The 27,931-nt window shown below is 33.7% G+C and overlaps 1 protein-coding gene across 1 annotated transcript; it reads right to left on the bottom strand.

Moving 5' to 3' along the window:
- Positions 1–69: 69 nt before the first annotated feature.
- Positions 70–27,857, bottom strand: LOC124356677 (transmembrane protein 147). Its single transcript, XM_046807812.1, has 5 exons — positions 27,612–27,857; positions 24,694–24,832; positions 22,835–23,056; positions 16,116–16,250; positions 70–475 (listed from the first exon to the last, which is right to left on the bottom strand). Exons 1-5 carry the CDS (start codon positions 27,686–27,688, stop codon positions 359–361), a joined length of 690 nt encoding a protein of 229 aa, XP_046663768.1. The 5' UTR covers positions 27,689–27,857; the 3' UTR covers positions 70–358.
- Positions 27,858–27,931: the final 74 nt, after the last annotated feature.

The following is a 27,931-nucleotide window of genomic DNA, read 5'->3' as shown; positions in this document are numbered from 1 at the left end:
TTTAATTGTTTATAAATGACAAATACGATTTTTATTATTGTGTATAATGTTATCATTACTATGTGTCAAACAAAAATGAGATGTAGTTCTTGAAAAGCAATTTTTTATTTGATTGTACAATTGACTTTTGAAATATTAATATTACTGCTGAAAGTTGTCAAATATGTTACGAACTAAGCTTCAAAGCATTATGGATGTTTTAACCATCAGTTAATGGTTGAAATATTCATAACGCTCTGAAGCTTAGTTTCATAACATATTTGACAACTTTCACATCACTTAGTTTTCTATTTCCAAAACCGATGTTTTTAAAACACCTTTAAGGAAAAAATGGTCACATGGATTTTCAGTTCCAAGTTCAGTAAATTCCGATAGTCTGGGCTAATCCAGCATAAATCTGAAGTGTGGTAGCTCCGAGGCACAGAGTGAACACAGACCGCAGCAGAAGTGCTACCCAAGGTCCTGTGGCTGTTACCTGAAACATATTCACAAGTGAGGTATATCGTGTTATTTATATCATATATCGACAACAGATACTAATATCAGACAAAACACAAATCAAAAAATAAATGCTACCTATGATCCTGAGGCTGTTGCCTGAATAAAATTCATAAATGATTATACACCATGTTATACAATCAACAGAAAAATAGGATTTCACTAATATTCAGCCCTATATTACGACTGGAAGTTGAATAATCAAAATCACCAAATAGTGGAGTCCAGTTAAAAAAATAACACCATGTCTAATACAGAATTGTACATATAAGAAATGTACGAAACGAAGCTACTGTTATCAGATACATCTCTGTACCCTTCTGCTTGCACCGAGAATAACTCTCATTAATACCTTCAGCTGTCGGCTGTCAGTGAGCATTCAGTGCATGTCTTTCTCAAGCCTTCATTGGACATGTTTCTCTCATAAATGACAGTCTGTGAATACCCGCAAATTGCCATCAAGTTTTGTTTCAAATTCAAAATGTTTCAGAGACGACTCATATAATCCAGCAAGCCTTTTGGTGGGTGGACTATGTCTCTAACTGCTGTGAATTTGTAGTTCAAACGTTTTAAAAATTCCCATAATTCGGTTGAAAGTACGTTCTATTCACCCTTTATCCAAGCTAACCCCCGAAAAAAATTGAAAATGTACAATTAGCAATTAAAGCAGACAATTGCTTAACAGTGCACAAGTTGGAGAAAGATTTGGATATACCAAAAACCATAGTTGCCATACTTCTGTCCAAGGATTTGTGTTTGAAATGAGTGGATGCGAAATTAGTTCCAAAAGTTTGGAGAAAAGATCACAAGGAGTGGCATTTTGAAGTTGCGCAAGGCTTGTGCAAAACTATGACCACTGACCCTGACTTCTGACTTTTCCTGAAATTAAAATCTCCACTCAAAGGAACCAGATTTTATACAGTTGAAGAGGCCAAACTGAATGTAAGGGCAGAGCTAATGACACACTCTCAAAGGTGGACTCTTTTTTGTAAATGACGGGGGAAAGAGTCGAAGACCCTGCAGTTAGTCATAATAGGACCTTTGCACCTCCCTTACTCTAAAATCTGGGGTTCTGCAAAAATCAATTAGATTTGTGGGTTGCTGTTCTCTGATCTCATTTGGGTTCAAGAGATAATAAGTAATAACTCGCTTAGTTATAAAGTTGCCCACTCCTGCATAGATCCTGGTCTTGAGAGAGGATACTCTACTACTTGCAGTCTCGAATCGCTCATTTCTAAAGTTATCCCGTCTAGTACACCTTTTTGTCTCAAGAATCCAAGGAACTTTTTCCTGATTTTACAAATAGCAGGACAGTTTAGCCATATGTGAGCCATTGATTCATCTGCCTCTCCACAAACTTTGTATTATAATAATAATAATATAATAATAATAATATTTATTTGCCATAAGAATCACAAAAGATCATTGACAATGTCATTTAGCTGCTAAGTAAGCTTAGTCATGAGTCCATCACATATTCAAACATGGTCAATCAGTATTTTATAATCAATCAAACACAATATTGAAAAGGATTACAAATTACAAATATTATATGTTAACTACAACCTAAAAATATTTACATAACTAATACAATGTAAGATTACACCTTGTGAAAATCCAAATCATTAAAATTCCCTGCATAAATCAACATAATGATTTTTAACATAATAACCCCTCCATTTAACTGATACTATCCAATATAAATACCAAACAGTACCCATCAAATACTCCGTCAACAACAGCCTCTCTCCGCATCAGCTAAGTATACATCCTTCAAGCAAAGACCAGCAAAACATGATTAACAAAAATGGTGATTCGTAACAGGCCTCGTGCAAAGTTCTAAAAGTCTATTGGATCAATGACAAAAAAAGTCATCTAGTTTTTATAAAGGGGATGTTCTAATAGCCAGTTATAAAACTTGTTTTTAAATTGCAGGATTGGGATATTTATCCATAAGTACCTTTAATTTATTGTAAATTTTCATAGATATAATGGTAACGGCTACTTTTGGCATTTACTCAGTCTAGAAAACGCTATGAGGGCTCTATCCTTATTCCTTGTATTATAGTTATGAATATCATAATTATATTTATAACTACTTTTATTTTTAATTGCATATAGGGTTGTCATAAATATAGAGATTAATTACCGTTTGTATTTTCATTTTTAATAAATAAGGGTTGACAATGTTCATATTCTTGTGAATTTTGTTAAAGCCCTTAAGGCTCTTTTTTGGAGTATTAATATTTCTCCTATTCTGCTACAATTTCCCCAGAGTATGAGCCCATAACGCATTATTGACTGAAAATTATGCAAAATATGCTGTTTCTGTTATACGATTCCGGGATTTTATTAGTGAGACTCCTCAAGAGATAAATGATTCTATTTAGTCTTGGATTAATCGAGTCAATGTGTTGGCTCCATGTTAAATGGTTATCAATAAACACTCCCCCAAAACTTGACTGCATTAAGGTAATCAGGTTTCTCAGGGATATTATTTTTAAACAAAATATAATTTTTTGGGTTTTATCTTGGATTTATAAGAAATCCATTGGCATTGAACCATGTGGTGGCACCCTGAAGAGCGTTTTCAGTTAATTCTTCCAAAGCATTAATGTCTGCAGTGGAATTCCACCAGAGTTGTGTCGTCAGCATATAATATAGTTCTGGCTTTTATAAAATCAGGGAGGTCATTTATTGATATTAAAAAGAGGAGAGGTCCTAGGACTGATCCCTGAGGTACCACCGAAGTTGACTTTTAGTTCTTGGGACCAAATACCATCAATTAGAACTTTTTGACTTCTATTTTGTAAGTATGATTCAAAAAAACTTAAAGGGGGAGTTTTCAACACCATAAAACTTAAGTTTATTTAAGAGGTAGTCATGATTGACACAATCAAAGGCCTTGCTCAGGTCACAGAGTGTGGCCTGAGCATAGGCCTTGTTTTCAAATGCCTGAAAGGCTTCTTGTACTAATTTATCTATTGCATCTACAGTTGACATCCCCCTTCTAAAACCCGAATTGTGTTACATTAAAAAGGTAGTTTATTTACTTCAAGATGCATACTAAGCTGGTCATATACTATTATTTCAACAATTTTGGATATTATTGGTAGTATTGATACAGGGCGGTAACTTTGTGGTGTACTTACTGGCCCTTTTTTGTATATTGGACATATCCGAGATATTTGAGCTGGTAAGGAAATACACCTTCTTCTTCCAATAATTTGTTTATGCAGAATGCTAGAGGAACGGAAACTGTCTGAATTATCTTTTTAAACGCTGTTAGAAAGGTTATAAATGTCTTTACTGTTGGAGTTGTTAAGTCTCTTGCTGCTTTTATAATATCTTGGGGGGTAATGTAGTTCCAATTAAAGTTAGCTTTACTTATTTGTTTCCTACTTAGAAGATCATCGAATGTCACGGGAGTCTTAACAAGTTTTCTCTGAATACCATTAACAGATTCAATAAAAAAGTTATTAAAATCATCTGGTGAGAGATTAGACTTGGAATGACTGGGAGTTGAATTGTTATTCTGTTTAATCAAATTCCAGGCAGCTTTGCACTTGTTGCTACTATTTTCAATATACTGAGCATTCGATGCTAATTTTGCATTCTTAAGAGCTGTTCGATATTGGTATTTAAGATTTTTCATTTGGTTTACCAAATCATCATTAGGACTAAGACTATTTTTTAATAAGGCTGTTATAGAATAACAGTTTTATTTTTCATCGAGGCCAGTTCATCCATGTACCACTGATGTTTTATTTTGATTTTTTGTATTTGTTTGTTTACTGTTTTTTATTTTAAGGCTACTATTTAAACTGTCTAAAAAGATTTCAAAAATACTTTAAAGTTTTGACAAGCATTTAAGTTATTACTGAGATATAGCTCCCAATCGTATGTGGCTAAGTGTTCCTCGAGCAACTGGACACTTTTGTCCATAACCTCCTGAGTCCAGAGTGGCTAATACTAGGCACTTGTCTTGATAGTACTTGAGACCTGAGGATTTCAATAAGATTTAGCAACTATGACCGAAGTGCCTTTTATTAGGCACTCTAAAAAATTGGCCTTGAGTCCCGAGAATTTTTTTCTTTAAAATATCATATGACATGATAATAACTTGTCTATAAACAAATGAAAAGAGCCAAAAAAAATATTTAAAAAATTCTGTTGTGCCTTATTCTACCCTTTTTGATTGTCCTAATAATAGGCACTTCGGACTGAAATGGGTTAGAAATGGTATAAAAAACATAGTACATCCAGTTAAACCATATATTTTATTGAGTGTCAATTAACATGAGTACAAAAGAATTAAAAAATACTGCACTGAGCTATCGTAATCAGACTTCCATGGTTTCTGTTGATTTTTGAGTTAATTAAAAAATACTAAGTTAATTAGGATTTTTAAATCATGACCCTCAAATTACTTTGTGTGGTATTTAGCAAAACAGTTCCTTCCATCTACAAGGCCAAAGATAAACTTTGCACTGTGTACAAAAAACAGTAGATTTTTTTAAACACTTTGGAAGAGCACACCTCTTTTGGATTTTCTTTGTCACCTCCGGTAAGTGGGTGGCGCCTTGCAGTCTTTTCTCTAAACATGGGCCCGCACTCTTCCTACGATCCAAAAATCCTTCTTCTTGGTGTCCTTGATCTTCATCCCCATTTTCATCAACATCCAGACGAACACTATTCTTCTCAATCATGGATTTACCTAATTCCAACTTGAAATGCCTGAATTGAACAATGTCCTTGGGAGATACTCCTGACGATTTTCTTAATCTCCCTCATCTGAAGCCATGCATTTCCTAGGGCTACATCAAAAAAGTGCAATAAACATCTAACTGTCCATTTTTTAGTTCTAGATCTCGAAGGGCAATAAGATAGTATTCTGTCTATCAAATCCACCCCTCCCATATTTTTTGTTGTATGACTGCACCACACTTGGTTGGACACTTGAATATACCTCTTCTCAGCCTTTGACCACCTTTTAACCTCACACATGGGCTCAACGGACTCATTAGTTGAGATCATAGTTACGGATTTGTTATCCAGCCACTTTGTTAATGCTATCGCACCCATCGGCGCGAACACTGACAGTGGCTGAACCCCTACTTTGGCTTTTCTTAAAAATCTTGTCGTCAGGAAGATCATTATCCTGGGGAAGCCTATCCTTCCTTAAAGTCCCTGAGCATCTAATTCCACGATTAAGAAGTTCTTCAGCTAATCGTACAGTTATTAAAATATCTGTCGATGTAAATGACATGACCAGGAACTAAAGACCGAGTTAGATAAAGAACGGCAGACTCACATTGCCAAAAGCTTCCAGCAATATCTTGAGTAAAGGTGGTCTGATTCTGGTAAACCACAAAGTCACATATAATCCCAGTAGGATTAGCCAAAACAAATACCTTAATTCCTAAGGGGTTGGGCTTGTTGGGAATGTACTGTTTTAAGTCACTTGTGCCACTGAAGGGTATCATCATCTCATCTATACAGATGTGTTGATTTCTGGTTTGTTTTAAGCATCCTAACAAAACACGGTCAATCAGTGGTCTTATTTTCCATAGCCTATCGGCTTTCCTTTGCTCTTCATTAATGTCATCATCAAAGACAATTTTTAGTGAATTTCTTATTTGAAAAAAACCTGTCCCTAGACATATGATCAGCAACTACAGCAACTCTCCATTCCTTGTCCCAATACATACGTATTTTGGGCAACTGTAGGGATGACATTACAAAATTTACTCCCAACCAAACTTTGAATTCTCTCAAAGATAAGTTCAAACTTTTACCCTGTCTTAAGTACATAAGTCTGGTTGCTTTTCTCCACAAATTGTAAAAGAATATCATCATCATAATATAGTTCAACAAACTTCTCATTACTCCAATTCGTTACAGTCCAGTGGTATATACGAAGGTTCGTGAAGAGTCACAGGATCAGGAGAAAAAATGCCTTTTCTCCATGGTTCGGCAGTAGGTATGTTCTTTGTTCTCTTGATTGGTGGTTGCAGTTTAGTATTTTTTCTTCCTTTTGGCTAGTTGATTTTTCTGAAAAACAAATCAATAAAATAAAATAAAATCATGTACTCAGTTAAAGTATTTAATAATTTTCAACAGAATTTTAAGTAGAATGTGTAACCATAGTAATTACATGTATTTTGTTTGTATAAGTTAGATTACATTAGGTTAGGTTAGGATAAAGAAATTTGATGATCAAGTTACCTTTACTGCTGTTGATGTTGTGGGTTCGTTATCGCTGTCACTAGTTGAGGGATGATAGTCAGGGTCGCTGTCAGTATTGTCACTCCAATTCGCTTGAAATAAAGATTGCTCTCTTGTGCTGGCACTGAGGACACTATCTTCATTTTCTTCATCATTGAAATCCTCGATCTCAGAATCATCAGTCCCAAACAGACAAGCATTGATTTTTCTTGGTGTCACTGTAAAAAAGTTTATACTGAAATTCAACATAATAAAGACCGAAGTTACTAGTATTAGGTATTAGTAAAATACTGCCTTTTGGTCTTTAGCCCTGTGTGCCTAATATTAGTCACTTAGATTGCACAACAATTTGTCCTATAAAGAAACTGATTATTGTTGCATTTAATACACTACATAATAACCTTGTGATGTGTTTATGACATATAAATATAACTTATAAAGTAAAACAATGGTTTTATCTACTTACATCGTTGATTTGTAGAGGATGATTTTCTGGGTGGTGTTGCCATCTTGTTTGTTTCAATGCTGTGTCACACTGACGCACCCTAGCGGTGAGTTGAGGAACTACATCAACAAGGAACATTCTAACCTGTACAGTGCTACCCCCTATGGGGCAGTCTGATAACCAGCAAGCCATGGAGAGAATTTTGAAGTTAAGTGACTAATACTAGGCACTCAGGAATTTGTTTAAGTATACATCAGTTTACGCTCAGGACTCAACTGAGTTGTAGTTAATGGCCTAGTATTAGTCACTTAGGAGTTAATTAGAAAAAAACAACAAAAATCCCTGGGTCTCAGGAGGTTAAGAACCAACTGTGGGGTTAAACTCAGCATTAGTTGGTAGCTCCAGCCTGGAGTTATTCCTGGTTTTAATGGGCAGACTTATTATCAAACCGTCATGGTCTGAAAAGGGACAGTTAAAAAAGCTCACATTTCTACTCTATTGTTTAAGTTAGCATTTTATAGATATGTTATCTAAACAATTTTTACCCCTAGTGGGCATTTTATTTACACAATAAAAATTGAATTGCCTTAAGATATTCTGAAATTGTTTAGCTGTAGGCTTATTAGTTGTGATATCAAAGGCCGAGTTCAGGTCTCCTCCTATAATAACTGTATAGGAAGGCCAGGATAATAAAAAGTTAAGAAATTTTTGTATATATTCTAGAAATTTGTATGATTTTCCTGATGTTGAATGGTATAATGATGCAATAATAACTTTTAAATCTTCATTAATTACTGCGGACACTTCAAAATTTAGTTCTTCACACAGTGCACTAGTGTCAAGTTTTTTGGTGTTAGTATCGTTACGGGCAAAAATAAGTGTTCCGCCCCTTCTTTTGTACCACTCGGCTGTATACCGTTGCGCAGTAAAAGCCTGTGGAAAAGAAAATTCTGATTCGTTCTCATTTAGCCAGTGCTCTGAAATACAGATAAAACGTAATTTTATTATTATTTGGTAATAGACTTTCTAGGGCTAAGGATTTACCTTTCAAACCTTGTATATTCAAATACAAGACCTGAAAGTATGAATTTACTCCTACTTTAATTTGTGTTGGACGTTTGTACCTGGAGAAACCATAACTCAGACCTGTGACATCACTGTTGGGCTTAACACTTGTAAAAAAACATCATTACATGGAAACATGACATCTTGTTCCTTCAGGGTTCCTGGCTTAAACTCACTCATCTTACTTGACGGAACTTGTACTCTTTTCAATGTCACCGCCATGGAATTGTATGCTAATCTGTTGAAAGCTCGTTTAACCTATTGGCTATAAATATTACTCGTCATCAGTTAGCATTGACGTAATTAATTAACGATGACTGGCCCTACCCGTCACGCTAAGTTCATAATTTCTGAGTAGAAAAATATTCCATTATTTTGGCATTTGTCTATTCTAATATATCAATGGTTTGTTAAAATCTAACACTTATGATTTTGAAACTGTTCAACCCTCTTAAAATCAATTGTTTAAAGTTTCATCTGTTGATTGTTTTGATTACTTGCTGTTTGAATTGACGTAGATGTATAATGACATTTTTATTTTCTGAGAGTTTTAGTAACTTAGTAAAGACATACTCAATGAAAGTAAAAATGAAGTGAGTGATAGTAATTTTGACGATAAAATTTCAAATGTAAGTGGCAATAAAGAAATTTAAGAAAATTATGTGAACTTCAAACTTGGGAGTGGCCAGGTCTAGCTAATAATCCACATAATTTTATTTTTAGTGGTAGACCTGGTATAAAACCAGTTGTTGCTAGGCAACTAAATAATTAAAATACAAGGTAATAAAATACAATTTTAACATTTTATATTGTAGTTTAGTATTTTTAATTCGCCCAAGTACCCACACAATGATTTTCATTGCAAAACGAAAAGTTAATTCAGTCCTCCAGTTATTTGAAATGTAACCAAAAGCATAGCTGGCTCCTGAAGAAGGTTATAAGAAATAATAAATAAATAAATCTCTGACACTACTTCAAGAAGTATTGGATATTCTCATAAATATTAAAATCCTTCTTGAAGCAGTGCCAGAAATAACCCTCCTGGGATTTAAGGGGATTCTGCATCTAGAAATGGCAAAAAATGACAAAAATTTGAAAAAAAATATTTATACATATTCTTGTTCTCTGTTTAATTCTGAACCAGAAAAACATAACTTTTATGACTAAAAAAATAATATTTTATCTCATAATATTTTATTTTAATTCGGCCATGTCCTGAGTGTGAACTCGACATTTTCTGGTTTCAAAGAAACTTTACATGTAATAAGCATTATTGTTTACTCTTTGTTTCTATAGTTATTTATCTTTGTTTGTTTGTCTTTCTGGCTAGCTTGTATGTTAGTTTAGCTAACAACTGTTTGCTCAAACAGCTGATCAAATGTATTTGAGTCATATGGTAGCATATCACAAACAAACATTCACAAAATATTCTGTTTGTTTACAATTGTAATTGTGCAGTTTCCTTGTGTTTTAGTGTCTACAATAAGTGAATAGTTTTAGTCAAATATGGGTCGAAAAAGAACTCCAAAAAGAGACTAAGTGATAGAAATAGGACAAGCGATTTCGCTAAGATGGAAAGATACAAGTGACAATGGAAATAGAGCTCCAGTTGAGCCTAGGCCTAACCTACAAACTTGTGATCCACAACCTAGTGTTAGTATGCAACATGTTTACAAATGCACCATTTGTCCAACAACAAGTAAGTGAAGAGACTGTGGAAAATGTAAGTAGGCCTACTGGATTTGCATTATATTCTAGTTATAATGATATAATTCCAGAAAAAAACGAATCATCAGAATACATTTTAGTCGAAACCAAGAAGCTTGAAAGTTTTATAGGCTCTTTTCCTTGTAAAATGTGTTTTTCTGAGAGGTCAAAAGTAATAACCAAATGCATAAAAGGTTTTGCTGTTACCCCTGAATGTAAAATGTGATGACTGTGATTATGAGACTAGCTTTTGTACGTCCCAGTCGACGAATACAAACGACACTCCGAGAGGTTCTTATGACGTTAAACCGCAGAGTAGTCAAAGCAATTGCTTCTATTGGCAAAGGGCATAGGGCTTTAGATATGTTTTGTATGTCCTTGAACATGAGTCCAATGAATTATAGAACGTTTCAAAAACATATAAGTAGCCTACACGCTTCTTCAAAAACAGAAATGGAACATGTTTTGGAATTAGCCCGATTCGAAGTAAAAAAGTGTTATGGCACTTTAGATGCTGACAATGAGGTGTTTGACATAACTGTGAGTTATGACGGATCATGGCAGAAACGTGGTTTCACATCCAAATATGGGATTGGTTGTTGATTGAAATTTTGACAGGTCTTGTTATAGATTTTGAAGTGATATCCAAATTTTGTAACATATTGTGAGGTAGCAAAACGAAAAATTAGCAACCCTGAGCATTTTCAGACTTGGTACAACAATCACAAAGGTGTATGTAACCAAAACTATGTAGGTTCATCACCAGGAATGGAGGTGGAGGCAGCAGAAAGATTGTGGCGGCGTTCGGAAAGCATTGGATTTAGATATACAACCATGTTGTCGGATGGCGATGCAAAAAACAATTGCACATCTAAATGATTGCAATATTTATGGTGACAAACAGATTGAAAAAGTGGAGTGCCTCAATCATGTTGCAAAGAGGTTAGGCACTGGATTGAGAAAACTAGTAAAGGATCGTTCAAAATCAAAAAACCCAGTTGGAGGTCGATCTCGAGGTCACCTAAGTGAACCAGTTATACAAAAACTAACAAGGTATTACCACAATGGTATACATAAAAACCTTGGTAATGTAACCAAAATGAAAGAGGCAATATATGCCACTCTCTTTCACTGTAAATCCACTGATGAGTCACCACATCATAAGTTATGTCCCGCTAGGGAAGGAATCTTGGTGTTTTTACCAAAGAGCCATTGCTGATGGAAGGAAGATCTCCTGAACCACATGCATTGAAAATCAAAACACCTCTCTCTCCTAATGTAGTGAAAGAAATGCTTCCTTTATATGAGAGGCTCTCCACCGAAACTTTGTTGACTAGGTGTTTAGCCGGTCGGACTCAAAATGCCAATGAGGCGCTCCACAATGTTATTTGTCAAAGTGCCCCAAAACTGTTTACACATCTAAAACAAAACTTGAACTGGGTATTTTTGAAGCCATCAGCATTTTACAACACAGGCTATATGAAAACTTGTTCAAGCTATCAAGAGGCTGCAGGTAATTAGTCCTGGGAGGCACAGTTATAGGATAGCTAAGCGCTTTGATAAAAGCAGGCTACGACTATCAAAAAGGCGCAAAGAGTTACAGATTGGAGAATATAGGAGGAGAACTGAAAGTGGCACAGATAGCAGAAGAAGAAAGACTAAGAGCAACAGAAGGGCTGGTGTATGGTGCAGGAGAATTCTAGGTCTAAAACCTAGTAGGCTACATTGGCTGTAAAGATCTGAATGCTGGAACCACTACTTGATACGGTAGGTCTAATTTTTTTTTTTTTTTTTAAGACTTCAAAACTTAGATTTTGGACCAACAAAAAATATTTATGGATACTATTCTAATAGGCCTATGTAAAATAACAAATTAATGTAATATTATGTTATATAAAATTGTTGTATTAAATATAAACTTGTAGATTACATTGAAGAAAATGAAACTATTTTAGTTTATCGCGATTTTCCGAAAGTTAGGTTTCTTTGAATAAAAAATTGATATTGCTTGAGAACCATAATACATAGAGAGCTGAAATTTTTTTCCAGGTATTATTCATATCATGTCTAAAATTCCTATGTATTTTCATAACTCTACAGCTTACCTAACCTATTTTTTTTAATTATACAAATAAAATAAAATGAGAAAATATTTTTTTTTATTTTTAAAAGCCCATGGAATTTTAATCTATTGGGGTATGACAATGAAAATACATAGGAATGTAGTAGCTGTCAATAGCATCAAAATAAAATAAACAGGATAACAATTGATTGTCATTCAGCTATGGAATATCAATTTTAAAAAATTAACGTTTTGTTACAAAATAAAACGAGTATTTATTTTATTGTATCCAAGTAAAATTAAAATATGACACCAAAGGTATTTACATATTAGTTTTTACATGTAGGGAATTGAAAAAATACATCAAAATAATAAAATGTTAGTAATATATAAAAAAACACCCATCTAGATGCAGAATCCCCTTAAAGGGCTTAAAAGAAGTGACAGCCTATTTAACTCTGCTGAAAAGATTTTTCTTGAATGCTGTCATCCCGACCAGACTCTCCACCATCAGAGAATAAAAATTGTCATCTTAACCCTTTTAACCCCGGCCATTAAATCAAGTGATGTGCCAGAAATCCCAAGCCATTTTCAGACAAAATGTAAGGGTTTTGTAAAAAATTCATAACTCAGTTATTTTTTAAGATATTTAGGTAATTCTTTTTTTGTTTTACTTCTTTATACATGTAGCTTACAGAAATATACAAATAAAATTATTATTTTGAAATTAATTTTTTTTAAATGCATATACATATATAATAATATAAATAAAAATGAAAAAAAATTCAAGTTTGATCATGGAAACCATATAGATAAAAAAATATTTGACACAAAAATACCCATTTACTTTATGATATATTTAATCCTTAATAAAAGGAAACAAAAATTATAGGCCTACCTTATTTACAAGTAGAGTAACATCAATTTTTGTAAAGCCGTGTAAATTTTTCTTTTTGCCATTTCTGGGCAAGGCAATGTAACAAGACCTTTGAAATTGACAGTACTTAAAATAAACATAAAACCAAAGTTATTTTGGACAAAATAACTAAAACTGTTCATAATCTAAATTTTAAAAAAGTTTTAAAACAATATTTACATCACTACAAAATGTAAATTTTCAAGATATCCATCACTCAAATCGTCGTCACTAATCACATCCACACCATTTGCAACTAGGTTACTAATTATTGTATTTTCACTTACGGGAGACTTTGAACAATGTCTTTTACTCATTTTGAAATAAAACAAATAATAAACTAAACTTTAACTGCCGTACTTTATACTGCTTTAACCTAAAACTGTAAAGAAAACGGAATATTCACAACCACGTGATATACAGCTGTCTGCAACAAGCGTGAGCAGTCGGTCGATCTGAACTGCAATTGCTCAGTCACAGACTGACAAAATACGAAGTCAAACCATTACAAACTAATATATTTCGATGCAAAATATCTTTGTGCACAAGTCTGTGAAATTTCAAAGCATTTGGTGAAATAGGTGGCCAGTAAAGTAATAAAAAGTGCACGTCCGCACTATACGGACGTCGGGAGTTGACGCCATTTTTACCGTATAGGACGGACGTCGGGGTTAAAAGGGTTAAGGTGAGAATCTACCCGGTAAGTGCAACTCTAAAAGTATCCTTTCTACTCTTAGTTAGCTATATCAATGATCTAATTGGTTCCAATAAACAATTTGTACATTTCTTTTAAGCCTACCAGTCTCCAGTAAACAATTTATATTTTTACAGAAGTTTCTCCAGGTTCTTTGCCTGTCTTTTTTATCCTTCTCAAGAGTTTCCTCTCTCTCTCTCTCTCTCGTTGTTTTGCGTTTCTAGCCCCTCTGTCTTCCAAGGTAATCTTTCTTAAGATAACATATTTGCTCATAGGCATTTATTACGACATTTTCTACCATTTGAGCCAACTTTTATAGTTTTTATTTCATTATATTATAGGGATATATACATTCTTCTGCCAGGAACTCATGAATCCCCTCCAGTTACCTAGAGCCATCTATAGGTCACGTTTATCTTTAGAGCCATCTCCTAGAGCCTCTGCCACCAGAATAGATTTATACCATTAAATTGAATAGATTTATACCATTTATACTATTGAAATGGCGAAGAATTAGTTGTTAAAAATTCTGTAAGAGAGCAGGTCGATGTTCCTTTCCGACTGTCGGGACTAGAAAAAACGCTTTGTCACCGTTGGTGGACGTTGTAAAGGTATCTACTCGGGTGGAAAGCAATCACCACCATTTTTTATATGGCCTGTGACGCGACATACACCTACAGACCCGTTCGTTTCATCCAGCTGTTTAACTACATGTGTGTAGGTTATATTGTTAAACAAAGTTTTGAATAAGTCCGTTGTTATTCTAATAGTGTAATAAGAAAAGTTTGAATTCATTAATTTTACGTGAACTGATTTTCCAACTATTATCATTTTACTACGAACAACGTAGTTTGAGCGCATTTTTGGTATATTATGTGTAATATTTTTTTCAATTATTTGTTTTGTATTTTATATCAGTTTCACCATACAAGTCCAGTTTATTTATTCTAAATAAATAAGGTTTATAAGTACAATATTTGTTTCATTTCCCTTGTAGGCTATCGTACAAATAAGTTTTTGTTGAATTTCATATTATTACATTTCAAAATCTTATACCGAACTTATTTACTTTTATGTACTAATTATACAGAAACTTCAGTTACAATTTACTCATTATAAATAACCTGTATAAATGTAATGTAATCTGTCAAATAGTGTTCCTATGTACATTATCCTGCAATGCAGTTTATTCAAAATTTAAAATGTTTTCGTGCATATAAAAGTTTAAAAAATATGTAATATTACATGTTTATTATTTTTTCTTATAAAGGTAATATCAAGGAATATGAAACAAAAATTAGCATTGGGTAATTAAAAAAAAAATATTTTTTATGTCTTAGTGTTTGACAGTAATTTAAATTAGCGCTTTAAGGGTTAAGTTGCAGCTCCTCCAGTAGGTATGATGGCTGTTCGTGTCAAAACCAAATATCAGCGATTCTTGTCTTATTCTCCAGTATTCACGGCAAACTTAGCTTCTCGTTTCTCAAAGTGAGGGAATCATTTGAATGATACGGTTTGTTATTACAAAGGAAAGACACGGTATAGGACAGAAAGTGATTTACTACATTCATCAGAGCCGATTGTACTAACGTCAATGAATAGCTTGTGCTACAAAGTATTAAATATTCACCAGTATATCTGACACGATGCTACTAAAGTTTGGTAGCAAGTTTGTGTAAAACAGGATAGCATATCTTCTCTATATACAAAGCAAGTAATTGAAGTGTCACCTATTATACGATACAACTCTTTGGGGGAACCCCTCTGGGGCTCAACAGGTTTTTATATGGCAAAAGAAGGCAATTTGACGTATGTGGGAATTGGGGACATTGAATCATGTAGACCTTGTTTTATTGATCCAAGTATTCAAACGTTTGCCTGTGTGTTTATGTTTCAGATAATTGTGTATGTTACAGACCATTATGTAGAATTTAATTTAAGAAGTAGTAAACATAAATACAACACCAGAAATAGACACCTTATTGATGAACAATTTCTACGTCTAAGTAAGACGAAAAGAAGTTACATAAATATTGTCATAGAGCTTTTTAACAAATTACCTCTAAAAGTAAAGTCTTTATGTGTAAATAGTTTTAAATTAGTTCTTAAGAAATGGTTTAAGGAAAAAAAGTGTTTATAGTTTAGACGAATTCTACAATATTTCATTAGATGACATAATATTTTAGGAATAATATTTATATATCACAAATCATTCCTATGTATTGTTAATTTTGTTATTATTTGTTATATTTGTTGATTGTTCATTTTATTAATTTTTATGTTTGTTAATTGTTATATTTGTTCATTGTTATATATTGTTAATTGTTATATTTAGATTAAAACACATTTTATAAACAACTACAGCATCAAATTTACACTGAAGTTAAATGTCTACTCTTTTTTATGTCATTGTGCTACCATTTAAGTGAGAAATCCTATTGTAACTTTTATGTTATTTAACGGCAATAAACTAATTGAATTAATTAATAAATAGGCTCACCTGAACTAGAAGGTCCATGAGAAGAGGTTTGTAGGAGCAGAGCAGCAACAAGGCAGTGACAAAAGGCTTGAGGTAGTCTGTCAGGTCATGTCTGGACCACAGCCAGACAAGTGTTACCGTTGTTATGTGTTGTACCTACGATCAAATATACTTCATTTGTCATATACAGTAATAATTCTATTGCAATCACATATTATTATATGCTGTTGGGGAAGATATACATCAGGCTTTTACATTTACTTTCCTCAGTTATTCCTGAGTGGGCTGGCATAATGGGGTGTTCAAGGTCACATGTAGTAAGTTAGGGCCTATATCTTTCAGTATTCTCATCAGGGCAAACATGAGTGAGGGAGAAATTATATTATACTGTATTATTTTAAATGATTTTATAAAGGATGTTAAATCATACATTTTAACACTCCACATGCCACTAATAAATCCAAATTAACTTTCCAATAACGCCAAGACAATTAAAAAAATGTTTTTCTTTAAGTTCAAAGCTAATTTTTATTATAACTAAATTATAAAAGATACAAGCTTAGAAAGTATACGACAGGACATTTTACTTAAAATTAGCGTATTTATAAAAAAAAGAAATATTTAACCCTTCCAACGTAGCTAACGCCTATAGACGCGGAACTGCCGATGCTTTAAACGCGGATAACGTCTACAAACGCAAAAGCTTTACTTTTGAAATGGCGAAGAATTAGTTGTTAAAACTTCCGTAAGAGAGCAGGTCGATGTTCCTTTCGACTGTCGGGACTAGACAAAACGCTTTGTCACCGTTGGTGGACTTTGTAACGGTATCTACTCGGGTTGAAAGCAATCGCCGCAATTTTTTGTATGGCCTGTGATGCGGCATACGCCTAAAGACGCGTTCGTTTCATTCAGCCGTTTAACTACGTGTGTTGGTCGTATGTTGGTTATATTGTTAAACAAAGTGTTTTGAATCAGTCCGTTGTTATTCTTATAGTGTTTTAGTTTGTTTTTACTAACATTTAGTATGATTTTTTGTTATAATGGCTAATCCAGATGATCCAAGTTTTGACGAATGAGCGCATTTTTGGTATATAATGTGTAATGTTTTTTTTTTTCAATTATTTGTTTTGTATTTTATACCAGTTTCACCATACAAGTCCAGTTTATTTATTCTAAATAAATAAGGTTTATAATTACAATATTTGTTTCATTTCCCTTGTAGGCTATCGTATAAATAAGTTTGTGTTGAATTTCATATTATTACATTTCAAAATCAATTGGGAAATTTTAAAAAAAAAGTATTTTTTTATGTCTTAGTGTTTGGCAGTAATTTAGATTAGCGCTTTAAGGGTTAAAAAACTGTCTATTTCAAATAAATTTAAATTATATTAAATACACCTCGTCGCACTATAAAATAAGATAAATATTTCAAACTAATCACAACACTAACACATGATGAAGAATAATGACTAAATACGTACGAGACGCGCACTCTTGACAACCGAGAAAGCAGTAATACACGCCACAGATATGTTTGGATATGGCTCTACAACTGACAAAGGACGCTCCCGTCCCCCTGCCGCAGAGTGAAGGTCGTTTATAAATACTTCCTCGGCAAACACAACAAGCATGAAGCCTGCACCAGGCATTTCGAAGGCCTTTTGTGAACTAATAAACTCTCCAAGAGACATAATCTATAACATCGGATATACATGTACTTAGCGTTTTGTTTAAAGTCTACCATTCTAATATATCCATCTACGGTGTGGGTAGGGTTAAGTCTCAATCAAAGACAGTGTATGTAAACGGTACCATTCTTGTGTTCAAATGTTTGATTAGGCCAGCAAGTTTAAGTGACCTAGAAAGTGTGGAAGATTGAATAATTCAAGACTGATGTCCAATGCCAAGTTTCACAGATGACAACATCCTTGCAGTTTACAATTTCTACAAAGGTGACAATTGGCTCACTGTTGATAAAATCACTTCAGAAGTAGGTATCAGCCACAATAGGAGTGCCCTTAAATTTATCAAAGACCTTCCTAAATAAACAGATGAAGTGGTGTAGCAATCAGAGGCTTTTCTAGGACAATGCCTGTCCTCACGTAGTAGTTTTATACGTAGATAGAATGCAATCAGCACATAGCCAATAGAACGCCGTTAAACAATCCAATTTGATTATTGTTTTTTTGATGCCATGACAGATGTAGTTAGAGGGAGATGATTTGTAGACAATCGAGAGGTTGAGGAAAACAGACATAGTTTGATGATAATCCAACATCAAAGGTTTTTCCAAACAAGGGACAACCAAATGTATGTAAGCATGCAGGAGATTATGTTGAAAAGAGTTAGGGATATTTTGTGTCTTGTATACAACTTATTGCCTAAACCTCTTCCACAAGTTTGTGACGAACAAAATTCAATTTATGTCTGTTTGTACATATGATAATTTTAGAATAAGTTGACTAAGGGGTTAAGATTTGTGGTGAAAACTCTAAATCTACTACTACACCAGTATCGAAAATGGTACACAGTTGTTCATTGGGAGTCTTAATTTCTGTCTGTCAAATAGTAACTCTGGTTATTATATGATCAAAAAATAAGAAAACTGGTCAGCTGTTGGAGCTTACGCACAGCGCCTCCTGAAAGATAAAATCGCAGAAAGGGACCAGTAACCTGGAGTAGGCGTCGCAAGACGCAGCACGGACTGGATTGATGTAATGCTAACGCGGTTCCAATCCACTCCCCCCCGTACCATCTACGGGGGGAGGGGAGAGGAATGTTTTTTTAGTGGGTAGGTCTGCCAGTCTGGCAGGAATCCCACACTACCCCCACGTATATCTGCTGGAAGATGGACGGTGGAGTTTAGCGATGGCGGTGTCTTTGGAAGATCTTTTTTCAGACCTCTATAAAAAAAATTAAAAAAAAAAAAAATTTAACTCTGGTTATAGTATTAGTAATTGTGGCTGAGCCCAGTTAGGTTCGCACACACGTATGCACACACACACGCACGAGCGCGCACACACACACACAAGTAAAGAGGATTAGGTCCAGCTGTATATTTGTCCTGTTAGTCACCTAGTGGGATTTTCTCAATCAAATACAGATTTTTGTTATTTGTAGTTTATTCTAAAGTGAAACATGATACCAAACAACATTATAATCAACTGAAATTGCCACAGAATACTGCTTAGTCTTGAATCTAACATGTTACTGAATAACCTGGTCAGTGACACTAGGATGGTGGCCCTGCGGTCTTGAGTGTTGGAGTACATGTGTGTGAGGCGACCCAAACCTTCAACCAATCACTAATTGCTAATATTACACATTGGTCTTATGGGTAACAATGTTGGCAAAGAGAAAAACACAGAATAAACAAATTAGTAAACATAGTGTTTTGTATGGTGGTGGTACGGTATGGTGTTACACAACATACTCCAGTAACTTATCAATACGTGATGAGCATGGGCAAATATAGGGTTTCTAACAGAGTTTAAACTGCGATCACATTTGTCACATTTTGCGAAATGACCAAAAACAGTGGCACTTTGTTTAGAAAAGCTCTCGCAAAATTGCAGTGAAAGCGAGAAAAAACAACTAACCGTGAAAAGTATATCGCATTTGGAAAATAACTTTACAGGGTTAAAAATACCGTTTTTCAATGATACTACAAGATCAAATATAAAATATTAAGATCCAACCACGTCACACTGCCAGCCAAAGAACGGTCTGGTTGGAAAACTCCTGCCTACTTTCAGATACAAAATTATAGATACCCGAGTTTAAACATTAAATAGAATACACAAATTAATAGAGTTAAAATTATAGGAGTAACATTAAAATGTAGCATTTTTAATGTAAAGAGCAGCTACGCTTTTGGAGCTACCAAAGAACTGGTGGACAGAATTGGTTGTGTTTGTACGAAAAAAGGAAGAAACTTATCTCAGCCTAAATCATATAGGTCAATCAGCCTAATCTCTTCCATGGTGAATACTATGGAAAAAATATTAAAATTGACACATAAGAGATGAAACCTTTCCCTCTGAGTCTATATCAACATGCATACTTTGAAACTAAGTCAACCACTACCTCTCTCCATAGTTTAGTGGACGTGGTGGAAGACACCTTCAAGGAAAAGGAAGCCCTAGTCAGTGTCTTTATGGACATTGAATGAGCTTTCGACAGAGTAGCATATCAATTCATGGAGGCAACACTGGAAAGGTTTAGAAGTTCCATCAGATGCTTTGCTTCAAGAAAGAACAAAGCATGGAGAGGAATCTGCAACAATTAATTACAGTCCGAAAAATGTGGCCCCAACGAGGGGTACTGTCCCCTTTTATGGGTGAAGGTGATGAACGATCTCTTGACTAAACCAGAAGAAAGAGGGGTATAAAACTACGATGTTGCACTGATGACCTAGAGCTTTTAGTCAGTGGAAGAAATAAAGGCATGATAGAACGCCTCACTCAAGATGTTCTTAACTCTATAAGCAACTGGTGTCATGGAGAGAGTCTGAGGATTAACCCATCACTAAACATGTATAATAGCCTTCACCAGAAAAAAGACTTTCCAACTAGTTCAACCTGTTCTGGAAGATATTAGAATAATATATTCTGAAGTGGTCAAGTATCTAGGAGTAAAGACAAAAGGCACACATTAAATCCTTATATTAAAAATTCTACATCCAAAACAACAAAGGGTCTTGGTGGCTGCAAAAAACCCTTTAGATATAAATAAGAACTAAAACCCAAGATAACACACATATTGGGTTTATGAAGCCATAATAAAACCAATGGTCACATATGCAGCTCTTGTGTGGAAAACTAGCTTGCGTAAGCATTACTGGGCAATAACCTCCTGTCCAATTCTGGCACTGGAAGCCCTACTGGGATACACTCTTCTGGGGAAAGAGGTGAAGACATCCGCATTAAGTGCAATAAAGCTGCTGAGTAGAAGAGTTCTGGAAACCTACTTCCTCAGAAGAACACATGGTAATAATACAGAAATTTCTTGAGGGTGAAATGATAACCTACGTTTCTGAAAGTATTATTACGAAATGCTCTTTTAAAAACCATATCTCATTACCACACAAAATAGAGATAAACGGAGCAAAATGGAGGTCTACTCTACTAAAGGTGTACTGAAGGTTTACACTGATGGATCACGTCTAGACTCCAGGACTGAGTTTGGAGTATTTGGGCCAAGAACAAAATTAGCAGAGCCCCTAAGGAAACACGCCACAGACTACCAAGCAGAGTTTATGGCAATAGAAACACTACGCCAGGAGGCTCATACAGAGGACTCCTAAAGGTGCAGAATATTTAATACTTGTTTAATTATGAACCCATTAGCCTCCCACTTTAAAATTTTGAGAATCACTTACCAAAAATATAAACTATTTAGAGAATTTTTTATTTAAAAAAAGTTTTGACTTTTTGAAAAATCAAAACTTTGAATTCAATTTTCAAGAAAACTTTTTATGAAAAAGTATGTTGTGTTGAACAAAAAAGCATTTAAAACTGAGTAAAATTACACCACTCTCAACTCTCTAGATCAATTATGTGTGCATGGTGCACGGGTAAGGTGATTTTAAAATATTATGGTTGCGGTTTTTTGGTGGATTTTCAGAAAATTTAGATAGCCTTAACTTAAAAACCGTTTGAAATATTTGGGATATTATTGACAATCTTCCTAATTTGTATGAGGACTACCTTCATACCAAATTTCATCAAATTCTGAGGTGGTCAAGTAAACTTTTTTTTATTTTAGTGTTGATTTCATACGGAATGACCCTCCTATAGTCAGAGGTCCAATCCAAATCCACCCTATAGTAAAAGGTCCAGTCTACATCCACCCTATAGTGAGAGAGATTCTGTTTACATCCACCCTATAGTGAGAGAGATTCTGTTTACATCCACCCTATAGTGAGAGGTTCAGCCTACATCCACCCTATAGTGAGAGAGATTCTGTTTACATCCACCCTATAGTGAGAAGAGATCCTGGGAGGAACGACCATTAGAAGGAAACTGCACATAAGATAAGTTTTGGTAGCTATATTGTTAATTCAAAGAGATTGTAATAATATTAATAATTACAATCATTTGTAATAATTAATACTATTACAAATCTTAACTACTGCTAAGTTTGATTACCCTTTAACAGTCTAGTGTAGCCAATTACCAATTACCATAGTTGTACACACAGTACTTACACATAACATGGTTATCTGTCTATATTAATTTGGGCAGTGATGGATTAATCAGTTTGTTTTGTATTTTTAATCACTAATAAATTGCAACACTATATTTTTTATTTTTAAGAAAACATTAAAAAAATTATTTGTTAATCCATTTAGTTTTAATGCTTCAGTTTTGAATAAAACAATTTTATAGTAGCTTGCCAGAATTGAAAAGGATGTTATACAGGTTTTTCGTTATATACAGAGTTTACTAGCTCAAGGTTGATGGAATATTTGAATGCACACCAAACTTGAAAGCTAAAATATAAATGATCCTGAGATTACAGTGAATTAATACAAACATGACTTAAAAAATGTAGAAAGATAAGACATTTCAGCTCATTGAGGCAATTAAGCATGGAACAAAGTGTATGAATAGAGACATTTCCAAATGATTTATCCTAATATACCTAGGTATACATCCTGGTAACTAGTAATGAGTACTAGTTACGCTCAGTTCACACAAAAAGACTTAAACCAATAATAAAACTAAGACTAAACTCACAAGACTAATATTAGACTCTAGGCTCTTCTGGATGTACTTCCAGTCAAACTCGGCGCCTCTTGCACCAACCCAAAGCAGCAGACACCGCGATAACACCAACTCTGCCCCAGCCCAGCCCACACCTGCTGTCAGTACTTTGGCATGACCTTTGCCAGGAATGCCCGCCAGGACAAGATACAGACCGCCCAGGTCCGCCAAGTCCACTGTAGCTTTTAGGAATTCCTGCATCAAAAACAAACATTACATGTATACAGAACGAACATTGTACCATATGCTATATGATAGTTCTTCTGGTAGAATTGTACATGTTATGTAAGGACACCATGACAATATTTTCTCATACTTTGTGTCTTTTCAAGATTGAGAAGAAGTCAACCATGCGTCAGTTTTATCACCTGGGTCGCCTAGACATAGTTCACCAACTATTGCACACAAATCTTGAGTCGACTTAGACCCCAAAATAAAGAATAACACCCACCATTTGGAGAAATACCCCTGAGATTATCTCAACATTTTCCTTCCTTTGAAACGTGGACAGAAAAAATAACACCTTGTAGACAGTGCTTGCAAAAACAAAACAAGAAGGGGCGAGAAACACTAACTGTACACTAAGAGGTGGTAATACATTGTTTTTATTAGAGATTTCTTGACTGTTACTGAAAAACGTACTTCTTTAGGACAAAGTTAATCTGAGGTCCAAGCATTTTGGAGCACTAGGTCATTTTGCCAATGATATTCATGATCATTTAAACTTAGTTTTTGAAGATAAATGGATTGGATGTTTGCCTCCATGATGTGACTTCAATTTGAGAATTCAAATGAAGCAGCTCGTGTTGTAGACCTTGTTGTCATAAGTGTGGAGGAAGGTGCATCAAGTGTCTAGTTTACTAATGACGTAATAGACATGCTCTCTTGATGTACCTTAAACTCCCTAATGTCACATCTGCTGAGTGCAATGCAGGGGTGGAGATCACGTAACCTAACCTGTTGACTAACTGTTCATGTTGCAGATTGTTTTAGTGTTATGCAGATGTAGACCTACAAAGTATTAAGTTTTGAAGCATCTGTGGGAATGGAGTAGTTGATTTTTATTGCGTTATATGTATTATGTTGTGCAATTTTAACTAAAATAATGTAGTCATTTGGCGAATGTCACTAGTCCGAAAAATGTAACGAGTGACAACACCTCATCGGTTTTGGGTTAGACAGAGGTATGGATATCTAATTAATTTGAGAGTTAATTGGTGTACAATGTATTACTGTAGTATTATATTTTTCTTACATTAAATGACTTGATTTACTAAATAAAGGTAACAGTATTGAATTAATAATTACAGCTGTTACATGTTATAATCATCTGATTATTAATCATCAATTAACATGAATAAAACAAAAGAAGAGGGTAATGCAAATCCTACAGAACTTAATCACCCTTTTACCTTTTCTACCCAAAATCAACAGAATTCTTCCTTCCACTAAGAGGAAGCTATGTACTAAGTTTCAGGCCTCTAGGACTGTTCTATCAAGAGTTATCACACACATAAGAATGGTCGGACTTCTCTTTGACCGTTTGATTCCATCAAACAATAGCATTCTTTGCACCAATAAGAACCTATATACCAAGCTTCAAATCAGTCATAGTTGTATTGGTCGTAAACTTACAAATTTGTTTTCAATATTGTATTAATTTTCTTATACATAGCTTATATGATTGAGTAACCATACAGTATAATAATCCCCTCACTATTTTTATAAAACACATGGAACAGCTGTTATAATTACATGAAAATATAAGTTTAAAGTGAAAAATTTATATTGTAACAATAAATTAGTTTACAAACGTCCGTTAAAATCCTTACCCCAAAAAAATCTACACTTTCATGAGGTCCCGTGTCTGTCGCAGGAAAAAATGTGGCTAAAACCATCATCTTGCACAACTGTGTGAATATGTAGATACCACCAGCTTGAATACACTTCCAGAACGCTCCATATTCTGATCTACAATTTAAACACAATTACACCATGCTTCATTGCCAATTGATCAAATGAGAAGTACAACAAATAATAACAACTTTTTATCAAATTCCTTAATACTTAACACTATTCTTCAAAAAAACTCTATAAGGATAATTACCAACTCACAACCACTAGAACACTAAACAACATTTTACTGTAAAATTCAGATCATAATAAAACTGTATCTCTTTAATCTTATGAAATATATTTTTTAAAAATCCAAAATTAGTAAAGCCTAGTGAAACATCAGAAATAAAAATGCCACAATTAACCATCACCGTTGCCTGTGTTATAGCTTATATTTTCAACTGACTTCCCTGCAATGATAACTTTAATGACAATTTGTCAATGATCTGTGATTTTATGGCAATCAAAAATGTTAACTTAATTTTTCAATCGCTCATTGGTTAATAGTTATTTATAATAATTTTGTATCTTTTGTACAATTAATACTCTGTCATGTAACAATATCCAATGGATGGATAAATCACATTCATATTAAATTATAGCAATGTCCAACTATCACTTACACGTTGGTCACGACAAAAACAAACTAACTACTGTTTGTTAACTACTGTACATGTACAGTATATATTCAGTGTTGGAGACCATACTGTCAATGTCACTTACTCATCAATCGGTTTGTTTTTTTTCTGGCAGACAGAGCAGTTTCTTGGAGTCCTATGTAACGAAGACACTTATTTCATTATGTTTATATGTCTGTTTCACTTAACAAGGTAAAGCATGGTTCCTGTGTTAATATTACTTGTAAATTGTGTTTTAATTATTATTTTAAAGAAATATTTTCTATAGAAGAAACCTTAGAGCGACTAGTAATTAACATTGTTTCAATGTTTTCTGTTTGGGCAAAACACTGTTCATTGATGTGAGTAGGTTAATTTCTTCTATTTATCATTAATGATCCTTCCATTTGGTCACTTTAGAATGGGTATTAATCATTTCATTGATTTAACTTCCTTGCATACTGAATTACAATGGCAACAACTCTCAAGAAAATGTAATTTAACTTGTTAAAAACATGGCTTATTTTTACTTGTTAATTCCTGAATACTAAAAGAGTCATCTTCACCCAGTAAACAAACGATTCCATCAGTTTTTATATTTTATAAATAAGAAGATCCACATAGCCAGTTAGTTCCAACTATAGAACTAATATACATTTATTTATTTATTACTTTGTTTGGGTAGGGTACGATAAGCGGACACGGTTTTTTATATCGAAGAATGTAGTCTTCGATACCTAATATTCGCATCTCAAATCCTAGACTATCAATCGATATAAAAGTATCTATAGTCCTCAATAACAATCACATGTTTTAAATTAAAATATGAATTTAATATCTACAGTGATAAAACAAATTATTAAAACAAACATTAGGAAAACTGAAGACGACCATATTTGCTCCTCTCACAGTTATATAGTTGTTTCTTAATAATAAATTGAAGCCACATAAACAATATATTTTATTTATGTCTTATAATCTTCAAGAGCAATGTCGTGTAGTTTTCTAAAATTGACTGCCATTTTTAATAATTAAAATTACTTATGTAAAATTGAAATATTACCCAACATGTATTATTTTAAAGTGTTTGGTTGATATAGACTATTTAAGTTAATAATTCAAAATAATTAATCAGTAACATTTGATTATATCGATGGTTATGATTAAGTAATATCGTTTACCAATTTCGATATAAAAAACCGGGTCCGCTTATCGTACCCTACCCCTTTGTTTATAATAATTGGCTAAATAATACCTTCAAATAATATTACATACTTGCAACAAGAAACACAATCAAACAAAATAAGCAATACGTAAACAACAGCAAAGCAATGACAAGAATGAAAATAAGGTACTATACTCTTCTTCTCTCCGGCTTGTATCAATTATCAATACTAATAGTTACATTGAATTATCCGCTATCAAATGATACCATTACTTTCATAGAAAAGCATTATAACTACTTTATAAAGTGGCTCTTTCATGGCAATGTTTGACCAACAGTCACCAGTTGTGAGTGATAGATCGTCACTGCAGCGACCATCACCAGTAGGCTACCTCGGTTAAAATTGTACTGTAGTGAAGCTACAAAATGTAGCCTACCTATGTATTTTAAATTATAAACAGGGTAAACAAAAATGTCTGAGAGCATTAAAATCATTATAATTGATGATTCGATATTATCGATCACTCGAGTATTGGACGCTTTTTATGCTGCAGCCAACTGTAATTTGAAATGTACCTATAACGTAATTTAATTCAAACATTTTGGTTTCACTAGTTCAAGAAAATTATAAAAGGATTTGATCCTACTCATGAATATTCTATTGCCATGCTAGGCCTAGTCGCTTATTATAGGTTACTGCAACCAGAAGGGTGTCCCAAAACTATGTAGATATATTTTCAACTGTTATGGTTAAAAAAATGTTTCAATAAATCTTGTTAAAATTACATTACTTATTGTAGGCAAATGGTAGGTAGCATACATTCAAAATGTTGTTCAATGAGATTCTCTTCTTTATTATGGGCAATTTTTAAGTTTTAGGGGGTCTTTCCTGGATAATAATTAATATTGCTATTCTACTCACTTCTCAAGTACATCCTATTTTTTAAATCAACAAAACACATAAGTGGAAATTGTAAATATTTACCCTTTAATTAACTGAATAATTAATGGAAAACTGCCTATCAAGTTACTACCAAAATTTAAACTATCTTATGAAGAGATTAATACTTACAAGCCAGAATGTTTATAGGTTAGGTAATAAGGTACATAAACTAGAGCTAAACAGTTACCAAAATGATATAAAGTCATTTTTTAGTAGAGTTGATTTAGTGTTGATTACTCTACGGAAATAAAAATCATTTATCGATAAAAGCTCTTAACCCGCAATTCTGAATTTAGTCAGTTTAACACAATACTAACACCCATATCAGTTCAACAGTAATAGTAATACTAACTAGTATGACAGTTTTTCTGTTCTAGTTTCTTCCTTTTCTGCTAGGTTAGTTAACCATTTTTCTTCATTACTCTATGGTAGTAGTTAACATTCTGTGA

This window comes from Homalodisca vitripennis, chromosome 3 (assembly GCF_021130785.1).
Source record: "Homalodisca vitripennis isolate AUS2020 chromosome 3, UT_GWSS_2.1, whole genome shotgun sequence".
Lineage (NCBI taxonomy): Eukaryota > Metazoa > Arthropoda > Insecta > Hemiptera > Cicadellidae > Homalodisca > Homalodisca vitripennis.
The sequence above is the reverse complement of the archived record's forward strand: the minus strand, read 5'-3'. Positions and strand labels throughout refer to the sequence as shown.